This window comes from Musca vetustissima, unplaced genomic scaffold (genome assembly GCF_032173495.1).
Source record: "Musca vetustissima isolate MV318-11 ecotype Yass unplaced genomic scaffold, APGP_CSIRO_Mvet_v1 utg3273, whole genome shotgun sequence".
Classification (NCBI taxonomy): Eukaryota; Metazoa; Arthropoda; class Insecta; order Diptera; family Muscidae; genus Musca; species Musca vetustissima.
Window position 1 is genome coordinate 802,850 of NW_026887631.1, and position 11,204 is coordinate 814,053.

At 40.6% G+C, this 11,204-nt stretch overlaps 1 protein-coding gene across 1 annotated transcript; it reads right to left on the reverse strand.

The window, feature by feature from the left end:
- Window positions 1-4,262: 4,262 nt before the first annotated feature.
- Window positions 4,263-9,623, reverse strand: LOC133335255 (acetylcholine receptor subunit alpha-like 2). The gene is made up of 7 exons (XM_061543546.1): window positions 9,399-9,623; window positions 7,190-7,344; window positions 6,934-7,114; window positions 6,717-6,876; window positions 6,078-6,651; window positions 5,773-5,974; window positions 4,263-4,490 (listed from the first exon to the last, which is right to left on the reverse strand). The coding sequence occupies exons 1-7, from the start codon at window positions 9,621-9,623 to the stop codon at window positions 4,296-4,298; spliced, it is 1,692 nt and encodes a 563-aa protein (XP_061399530.1). The 3' UTR covers window positions 4,263-4,295.
- Between the last annotated feature and the right edge of the window lie 1,581 nt (window positions 9,624-11,204).

Below are 11,204 nucleotides of genomic sequence, written 5' to 3' on the forward strand. Positions count from 1 at the left end.
ATTGATTGTCTGGATTCATATCATTGTCAATAGTAGGGATAATACGGATTGTAACCATAGGGGCTGTAGGCATAAGGATTATAGGTATATGGATTGTAGACATACGGATTGTAATAGTCGTAACCATAGCTATAGGGGTAATATGGCGCAGCTGCATAATAATAGGCAGGAGCAGGGGCTGCCACAGTAATATTACCCGCCGTGCTGCCAGAACCTATGGTCAAGTTGTAAGACAGTGAATAATTGCTGCCCAGTAATCCAAATAAACGAGATTTCCTGAAATTTATGAACTTTTTTGCTGGTTGCTTTTCTGCCAGCCTGTCGTTTGTTCTCGGCCATAGAATTGCCGCTTTTTGTTGTATTGTATTTTTATTTACATTCATTGTGTTGTCGTCGTTGACGTCCAATGGGATGGTGCCACCGTCGCTTATGCCTCTTACGTTGCTTAAGTTGATATTCGCACTAGACATTGCTTTCAGACCGCCTGACCCAGCTGACATCTGTTCAGTGTTTACACCATAACTCACAATTAGCAGAGTCATGCCAACAAACGTAATTAAGTTGCGTCGTCTACAACAAAAGCACAAACATCCGTAAGTTTTCCTCTTTGCTATAGCTCCTCCGCTTGCTCCTCCGATGACTGAGGTCGCCTGGAATGGTTACATTTTTCTTTTAACAGCACGAATGGTATTGCAATAATTACAATTACAAATTTAACTTGGACTTTCAAATGAGAAATGAGCGTGCGATGAAGAATGTTTACCCACTTGTATTCGAAGACCCAGCATTGTTGACAAGTGCAGCTGATGCTTCCACGTTCCGCACTGTTGTTTGTTTCTTTTCCTTACGCCGAATTGGCTCGTCATTGTACAAATGCTGGCCAATTTATAGCAACTTTTCGTTTTCAAGGAATGCAGCTGAAGTTTTGCCTTATCTCGCAGTGAATGAGTAGCACGGGGGCCGCGAAGGGCCGGCACGCAAAGACATCAATCATATTTCAAAGACGTTTGAATGAAGGGACCTTGAAGAGCTGTTCAACAAAATTACTCAAGTGTCATTATGTTTTTGTGATGCTTTTAATTAGACAAATTCAAACGCCACTGCGCCCACTCTACTCCACTTTAGTTGTTCGGTGGTGTCGCGGCCAGTCACCAACAAGTGCTGTTGTTGATACAAAAACAAATTTCACTTGACGGACCGGAAGAAATGTTTAAGGCCATGGGAAGTGTAGAAGTGCCTTTTATAAGAAAGGATATCGATATTGAATGTATACATGTGTGTGCATGTACGTTCGAATGGTCGATTCATGTCGATGACAACCCATGCCGATCACCATGAGTTGCCACAATAACTATCCATTGGGATGTGATTAATGCGTACTCTATGTTGACGAAGCACCTATGGGAATCGTAGACAATGGCGTGACTCCGGTGTGAAATATCGTAATTGTTAATAACTCGTAAATCTTTCAATTCATTTCATCGATGGCAATCTCCGAAATGGCACACATACATAAGGACGACAAGTTCGTCTAATTGATTCATAAGCCTTTTGTAGTGGACGTCAATGGGTTGGGTCGGTGTAATTTATATGATATGCCTTTTTTCTGTCTGGGAAATAGTGTGTTTGTCGAATATAAACGTAATTGCACTGTGGTATATGAGTATATAATTGTCCGAATGACAGTATAAATATTTCACTTATGTATGTACGCATTATACGAATATAACATTTATTAGAAATGTCAATATTGGGTTGCAGAAAAAATAACACACCTTTGAAAATTAAAATAAACGCATGTTAGGGCCAAATAAAGAGCACGCTATATCCGTAGTTCACTATAAGAGTTAAGATTTGTATGAAGAAAATAACCGTTGTTCGTTATAAGCGTACTCGACTGTACTGCCCTTTGTGCTCTTGTAGTACTCATTTCCCAAATAAATTCCAAATTTCATTATTCGAGCTCTATGGGCTCATCCAAATATTACCAAATTTATTACACATCAGTATACGATTCCATATCTACCTACCTCAAAAATCCAATATAAATCGTATTTCCAAATTTTTAGAATTCCGGCCCGATCAGTTCATCCACATAAAAATTTAGTGCACATAGGTACGAATTGCGAAACTACCTAAATTTCCCAATACTACACATACATACATACGTTCCTCCAAATTAAAATTGAACGAAATGTTAGTACTGTTTAGTACATTTCATATACATGAGTACAAACTTCCAAAACCAGCTCCTAATATCGACTCTACTTCTCAACACTGATTCGCATTCCAAAGCTTTCTAAGCTTTTAGCTCTATCCAGTTACATGCTACGAAAATGTGCCGAATTATGGTTCGAATTTCCAAGAAACCCTTTGGTACATCTATCCTATACTCCATCAGTGATCTTCATTACAAATTTAAGAGCACGAATTTCAAAAACCCAGCCTCACCCTCACCCTCACCCTAAATTTTCCAGATTCTAGCTAAAAACGTTTCGTCTGGGCGTTAATGAAACGTTAAGATAGTCAGTGTATAACTTTACACTTTTATTCAGGGCCTTTACGGACATGTGAACGAAAAATGGCGGTAATGATAAAAAACTATATTCAATGTAACAAAAACACGTGTGTGCATGCATAGCGTATTAAAGGCCTGATGTATAATTTTAATCACTTCTATTGGAAAAATGTTAACGAATTTACTGTTCAGCTGTCTTGTCAAGGAAACAAAGTGCTTTCGGATGTGGCATAGAATTACGGTGTTTCGCGATGTAACATATTTTGTATCATGCCAAACATGTGTATAACGTATACGTAACGTCCTTGTTGCACATCTGTGGTGGTCATCGATTCCCAAAGGTTCTACTTGACATTGACAACAACAACAGCATTGACAAATTAAAAATTAATTTCTCTGAAATGACATTCGATTGCGGCCCATTCAACGTCAATGCTGTTATCGTATTCTACCAACAAGAACCCCCACTCATATCCGGAGTATATAAATGCCAAGACCACTGCTGGTGGTTACCGAATAAACATAAATGCCGGAGCCTAAAGGTGGCGATGTCTAGAAGAATTTCAACACATACACAATCACAGAGACACACACTGGCCGTAGATAGGATTGTGCCGTGTTTGTTGAGAATTTGCCAAGAGCCAAACCTGTATCTTGACCATATAAACATTTGTGTGCGGAAACTGTAGTGGTAGCCTGAGGACAGAACAGAACCCTCACATTCAGATCATACCTTCAGCCTTGTCTTTATGTAAAACCAAAAATAGCAAGTCAAGTTTAAGCACTTTGGCCACAACATTTTCCGATTTTGGTACGAAAGGCATTCTCAGTTACACAGACATACACGTACACATATAAACACATACACACATACTTCACTCAATCGTGTTTGTACATACCCACATTTAACGAAGGCCAAGTTTTACTTTGCCATTATAGAGTCATTTAGATGTATCCATGCTGCTGGACGCTTAAATATATGTGTGTGTGTGTCTGTGGACATGCGAAAGCATTTTCCCCTCAATGGTCTAACCGCATCTATGGTCGGTGTGCACAAACACACACACACACATACACTAACGCCAACAAATGTACATACCAATGTTCACATGGGAAAAACACACTTAAGGCATCTGGCATAAGCAGACGACAAATATGCATGTAAATAGCCCAAAGGAGAAGGAATCCTTTATACATAGGTCAACAGAGAATCCTCATCTTTGCAACGACATCTTCATTGTGGTGCGGCTACTTCACTCCGCTATAGAATGTGAAACAGAGTCGTGGGTGTGAAGTCACCGTTCGCCTCTATGTTGATGGTTGCACCAGTGTAGTTCTACCTCCGTAGCCAAAACAATATTCAGACAATGATATACCGAATGCTTTCGAATTCGAATCAATGGTTAAAAAATTGAATTGTAGCATTTCCAAACACCGAAGCGCATGGGTGTGTCTGTGGACTAAATGGTACTTTCACATGACGACTATGCGAACCTTTTTCTTTTTAAATTCCCCACCAACTCGACCAGTAGGAGAAAAGAGTTAAGTTCGTGTTTAAAGTGAAATATGTCGATGATGTTTATTTATTTATTGTTGCGTTCGGCCTTAAACTATAAAATATCGTATTATTACTAATTAATTTTATTTATTTAGTCATAGCATTGGGTGAGACTTGACATTGTTAACATTCGTGGTTGGTTTTGTGTTGAAGGGTTTCTCATGGGCCAAAGGAGCTGGAGACATCAGTGCAATGGGGGTATGGGCCACAATGGGATTCTTACGACTTCTTCTCTGTCAAATTGTAAATTTGCTGAGCAATGACTGACAGTTCCACATCGATGGGTTTGGTATCGTCATACAGCGACGGTGCTTCGCCCAATATCATGAATGTACCCACCAGGGAGGCAATTGCAAAGATCCACAGAAATAAACGATCCAGTACCATGGCCACAAAGCCCCAATCTTGATCTTCCTGAAATGACATAAAGAAAATAAAGGGGTCGGAGAAGGATGTGGGGCGAGGTAGGAATGACAGAAATCATGCGTTAATAAATTTGCATTAATACGTTGAGGAATTGCAGCGCTTTATTTTGAATAGCCCGTGGCAAATAGTACTAGTCGTGACGGAATCGTAACGACATCATTCAAAATGTCCCTTTAATTACCGTTATTTTGGAATACTATTTAAATTCACACGACAGAATAGGGATTCTGCTGATTTTTTCGAGGCTGCCACTTACGCCGCCCCACCGACGATTTGAACATTTATATTTATTCAATGGGGGTCTGTGCGTGTGTGTGTTTTGTTTTTGGCGAGTGGATGCTATGTTTAAGGCATTCAATTGAATTGACCATGAGAGATCAAAGCGAAACGAACAGTTAGTCAATCGGTCAGTCCTGTTCACTCAATTGTGAATGCTGCTGCATTTGCATGAATCGATGATTGACACATGGCTTTCAATGTCATCCACACTCGCATTGACCAATTCGTGTGTATTTAACGCTTGTACTTGGCTTGGCCCAATGCTAGCATGGATGCGGCGAGCGGCAGCGCGCATTGTTTGTGTGCGTTCGATGCTGGGACACAGTTGAAGTGCGCCCTCCCAATAGTGCGGTGGTGTGCCAGTATGCAAACAAATTGTTGACCAGTCAAGCGAGGCAAAAGCAATTAAAAGCGAATTTTTGCAAGGACGCTGAGCGGAGCGTGGCCAGCACATTATCGGGATTTGTCTTCATCATACCTCATAAGTGGAATTGGCAAAATCACTAACATAGGCATATGGCTCCCTGATGGCTGACCCATTGTTTCTAATGAATGCGATAAATGTTCGTTCGCTCGCCGCGAGAACGGCGAGCCCTTATAAAAAAGTATCACTTTTTTTAATAGTTAGGGGGAGTTCTGATGTGAAACTGGAGATAGTGCATGATGATGGCACTATGGCACAATGTCCGTCAACTGTGTTTACATCGCATGGCATAACTGTTAACAAGTACTAATGAAGTGGTTATGGATCTGTAACATTAGAAGTACAGTTTTCGAATATGAAACAACGCACCCAGCGGTTTTCTCCCAATTTGCCTTCATTTATTTGCTTAACATAACCGGATCAGTCATTGACACTGACTGTTAGTTTCTACTTTGTCTCGTTTATAGCTCGGTGTAACGAGGAGTATTTTGAAATACTTGTTAACGGAGACAACATTTACCATATCATGGCTTGGATATGTGCATGTTTCCAGCAGTTTTTACTTACGGCATTGAACTCATCCTGGCGCTGCATGTGGTTTTGAATGAACATGACATTGTGAATGGCTTTTTCCAATTCGAATGGGTACTTTTTACGGGGTGCCACGTCACTCAGTGAATCGTCCAAGCCGGACAGAACGGAAGGTAATCCATTGTAACCGCTCAAGGTGCTGAGGCCGCCACCCAAAACCCCCATCATGCCACTAAATCTGTAAATACATAAAAAAAACAAAAAGGAGAAGGACGAACGATGAAATACATATTTTCCAATGCAATGGGAGGATGAAGAGTGGATAAGAATACAACACTCACCTGTTTGTGGCCGAGGCACTGTGTAAACCATTGCCCACACGACCCTGCATACGACGTATGGAGTCGGGACTGGAATCACCCGAACTTATGTTCATTTCATCCATCAATGCCTTGCCGAATTTCGTCTTATTAAAGTTCATGTTATAGTTGACCTTGTTGGCAGCCAGGTCTCTCAACAGGTCCTTGGGGACCCTCATCAACAGCAGCTTGGGTAGGCGTTTTATGAAAAATGATCGCACCCAGGGCGCCATGCGATGGGTACTGGGTTTGCGATAATGAATGTTCAGAATGATGATGGTAATGACGACACTTAGCCCGACCAGCAACATAGTGAAGAGCAAGTATTTGCCCAACAGCGGCAGGGCCAGAGAGGTAGAGGGTATGATTTCAGATATGAGCAAAAAGAACATGGTTTGCGACAACAAAATGCTAATGCACAGGGCGATTTTTTCGCCTGAATCGGCAGGCAAATAGAACACCAGTACCGACAGATACGATATGCCGACTGTGGGAATGATTAGATTCACGGTGTAGAAGAGGGTCTTGCGGCGCAAAGTAATATTGAAGAAAATATCTGCAATGGGAGAGTCACTTGTATTTGTGGTATGCGCCGAAAGGTTGAGTAGCAGTTCTTCTTACCGGGATATGGTTCAGCACAACAAGGATAATATTTCTCATGTCGTTCCGCAGGCACACCCAGAATATCCCACTCCACGCTTGGATAGTACTCGCGCAAATCAATGCCTATTTCCACTTTGTTGTCCTTGTCATTCTTCTGGTTGATGTGCTTCAAATCGATCTGCGCGAAAAGGAATCATCATTAAAGGCGACATCGCGATGCGATGAGGTAGCTTACCTGATCACCGTCATAGGTCCACGATCCGAATTTCATGAAACAGGTTTGCTGGTCGAATGGAAAGTAGCGAACGTCGATTTCACAGGAAGACTTGAAAATGGCCGGTGGCGTCCATACCACTTTTCCGGTATAGTGTAAGATGGCTTTCGTCATTGTCGTCACAACGTATTCGCCATCAGCACTGAAAACAAGCAAATGGAGGAGCACAACATTATTACCAGCCCATATGTAGAGTCGGATTTGATTATCTGTTTACTTGTTGTAGAGCACGATGTCGGGAAGCCATATGTGTTCGGAAGGTACATAGAGCTCTGTAACGCCGCCATATTCCGATGGATCCCATTTGAATTTGTGATCCTGCCATTCATGTTCCAGCCACACGTTTGTAGTTAAGATTTGATCCTTCAAATTCTGCAAAAGTATTTTTGTTTCAATTTATAGTGATTAAGGCTAATCCTCGGAAACTTTGGATTTGTTGTTTTGAATAGCTTGCCCGCATTCTGTTCGAATCCAAATGCAATTGAAAAGTACGACACATGGAGAGGAGCTCCTCTGCACGTAACTAGGAATGCCTAAACTCGTTTTCGGTCATACCGAGTTTTGATTCTAAAAGAATGTCACCGTGCATCTTGTTATGGGAATTCATAACCAAGAAATACTCCTTGACTTGATTTTCATTTTGATGGACTCTACCTCCTACCCCTCGTTTCCCCACTAGCCGAGCAATGGAGTTACATCGATACATACAATAGCTCGACGAAGTCAGTTCCACTTCCTCCGAACTTTGTTCCACGAAAGTGATGTGTGCTTTCGAAATTGTTCGTTTATTAACAACCCCATATATGATAAACGTTTCAAAATTTTAAAACGATTGGATTTGTAGTAGTTGAGTTATCGTACCCGCCATGCGTATCACCAATGTTTTGAGAAAAACGCGTTTAAATTTTGAGAATCACTCTTGTATCACTTGATGCGCACACAATAAATCGGCTATATCTTCAAGAGTTGTTGAGATTTTCACTTGAAATTTTATTCTTGAATTAGTGTAGGTTCGAATTAAATCAAAACCAAACCAGTAAGGAAAGTTACAGACAGAGAATCTTTGGAGGACCATTGAGATGGAATCGGGCGAAATTAAATAGTAGTAAAGTCAGACTGGGCCGACTGAACCGATTTTCAGGAAACTTAGCACACATCATTATACACCTAATTCAGTAGGCTATACAAAATTTCGTACAAATCGAAAGATATATAGGGACTTTGGTACACCATTAACCTAAAATCGGGCGAAACTAAATATGGGAGCTATATCTAAATCTGAAACGATTTTCACGAATCTTAGCACACCTCATTTTTGACTTAATTCAATGCGCTATGCCAAAAATTCGTGCAAATCAAATCATTTTCAGGGACTTTGGTGCACCATTTACCTAAAATCGGTCGAAACTATATATGGGAGCTATATCTAAATCTGAACCGATTTTCACGAAACTTAGCACACATCATTCTATACCTAATTCAGTAGGCTGAACAAAAATTCGTGCAAATCGAAAGTCATATAGGGACTTTGGTACACCATTTACCTAAAATCGGGCGAAACTATATATGGGAGCTATATCTAAATCTGAACCGATTTTTCCCAATTTCAATAGGGTTCGTCCTTGGGCCGAATAAGTGAGCTGTGCCAAATTGCATCCAAATCGGATCATAAATGCGACCTGTACTTTGTTTACAATTTAACATCAACATACGGACGGACATGTATAAATCGACTCAGAAAGTGATTCTATGCATATGGGTCTATCTCGATTCCTTTTGGCTGTTACAAACATATGCACAAAGACATAATACCCTGTACCACAGTGTGGTGAAGGGGCTCCCCTAATATTGATTGCCTCAGTTAATTTAAGATATATGTCCAGAGAATATGCTTTTCGTGGATTCTCTCTCTTTAAGGAATTCTTTTTATTACTTAAAGTCGATTAGGGTCTATGATTGGCCGATTAAAATTTGTCCTGCTCCAATGATTCATAAATGCAAATAAATATTAAAGCTTGATATTGCGAATAAGCACATTGGATTCGGGCCACACATAAACATGTCTACATATGGTCTCCTGAGAGTCCGTTCGGAATTTTGGTTTATAGTTGCATTTGCTCGGCTCAGATTGATGATATTTTAAACCCTATGCTGTCTTTTAAAATCAGATTATAATTTCTCGGGTATCATTGGATACAAAGACAAATAAAACATTTGTCGCTCAAAGAAAGTAGCTATCATTAGCGCATAAACAAATATAATTCATTCTTAGGGGTGTGTATTGGGGAATTGGTCCTCCAAGCCGTTTTTATTCTGTGTCTCATTTTTGTTTTGCCCTGAAGAAGCATTGATGACACATAGCAACATATTTTAAGTGTCATGAATGGACTATGTAAAAATTTGTAATTCCGTACTATCAAACTTACCAAATCGATCAGCTGAGACAACCTCAGTCCCAACTTTACCAACACCGTGTCAGTATTGTTGCTAACCGGTCGGATCAGGCGATTATAGTTGCTGAGTAAATCATCGTAGAGTCGTTTGGCATCTGGATTGGCCTGGACACTTCGACAGAGTATTATGAGTAGCCATAGTAGGCACAGCCATTTGAAGTGGGACCATAGAGTACATTTGTACTGTAGCATAGTCATGATGTCGCTTCCTCGACGGGGTGGTGAAGGTTATTGAAATGCTGATGTTTCTAATTCGGTTGACGGTTTTATTTGAATTTGAATAGCCGCGGGCTCATTTCGAATGCTTACGTCACAGAGTCCATCCTCTGAGGGAGGAAGTTGGGCGGCGGTATGTGGCTGTGTATGAGCAAGTGTAGGTTTCTCTGGTGTGACGTCGTAACTGATGCAAAATCACGTGCAGGCGTGACGGACGTTAAATGTTTTATATTGGCTATTTGATGCCACTTCGTAACTGTTTTGGCCTTGTCTTAGCCGGGTTTTATTTACAAACAAACGTAGTTTACGCTACACTTCTTCTTCTTCTTCCGCGTCGAGCTCCCATTTTAAAGGCGATGGCATTGACGTCTACAAAAATTTAGTATTCACAGATTTTAGTACTCACTGTAGTGGTGGTAGATGTGATGCGATGATGCTGCTGTTGTTGATGCTGGGTACTGGGTGCTGACAACAAACAGAAAAGTCTCCACACTCTGGCGAAATGTCAAATGTTAGAACTGTCAAAGGCGGACTGACATTCCCACCCCTTTTTCATGTCGAACAAACTGGGACAAACTGAGTGTGAGTGCGTTTTTGTGTGTATGTGTAGTCAACCTAAGTAAATGTATTTATTTACCAACAATAGTAATACAAAAACAACAACCACAACGACAACAACAACATCTGGGAATAATCACTACAAAAACCACAAGAAAATAGTTAAGAAAATTTCACATACATAATAATTTTACTGTCTTTTATGCCGAATCACTACCACTATGGACACTTTTCGCGATTCTTCACCGATTCACTGATTTTCCGTTTGAATTGTCACATAGGATGTCCGTGATGTCGTCTTTAGGCTCTCCGCTGTCCTGTGCACAAAATCACAAGAGCAATACTGACTTGGTCCAAAGGCCTGCTTCGGTCTGTTCCGTCTAAAAAGTTACTACCCACAGAATTGTGTGTAGAGTTTCATTAACGCATGGGGTTCACATCTCTCACGTTGCCCACAAATGTAGTTTTGTAGCGTCCAGCATCCGGTGCTGGAGCGAGTCATGCGCACTCCCTATTTGTGTTCTCTACGAGATTGGAGAGCAGTAAAAAATGGAAAATGTATTGAGTACTGCAGAAAGAGTACTCTGGAAGGACTCTTATGACATTTATAAGGAGTAACGGAATCTGCCGCCGAGTGTTTTTTTTCAGGTCTTTCTTTTTCATTTTTTTTCTGCTATGAAATATATTCATTACAATTTGATTTGATTTCCTGCCCATATTAGATTTCCTTTTATTTGTTGACTATACAGACTAGTATTTCATTATTCCAATATGATGGGGATTATCAAGAGCCCGTCACCTTCTGCTGGCATTGGTGAAACGGCACAATCGGAGCTATAGAAATATCTCCCTGATGTTTCAGCCAAATAGTTCTACTCTCTGGCCACAGCCCAAATTTTTTCCGTAGATTGTTAAATAAATGTGTACATCCTTGGTATATCTCCCATGTCGCCCGTTTTACAGCTGAAAATATATACACACTGTTATACTATAGTCGACTTCGTT

What these genes read in the sequence shown, in the direction of transcription:
- LOC133335255 (XM_061543546.1), bottom strand. Translation starts at nt 9,623, where the DNA reads ATGACTATGCTACAGTACAAATGTACTCTATGGTCCCACTTCAAATGG. An exon ending in GGACCTATGACGGTGATCAG is followed by an intron (nt 6,877 to 6,933) that starts GTAAGCTACCTC and finishes CTTTTCGCGCAG; the next exon opens with ATCGATTTGAAGCACATCAA. An exon ending in TTGTGCTGAACCATATCCCG is followed by an intron (nt 6,652 to 6,716) that starts GTAAGAAGAACT and finishes CTCCCATTGCAG; the next exon opens with ATATTTTCTTCAATATTACT.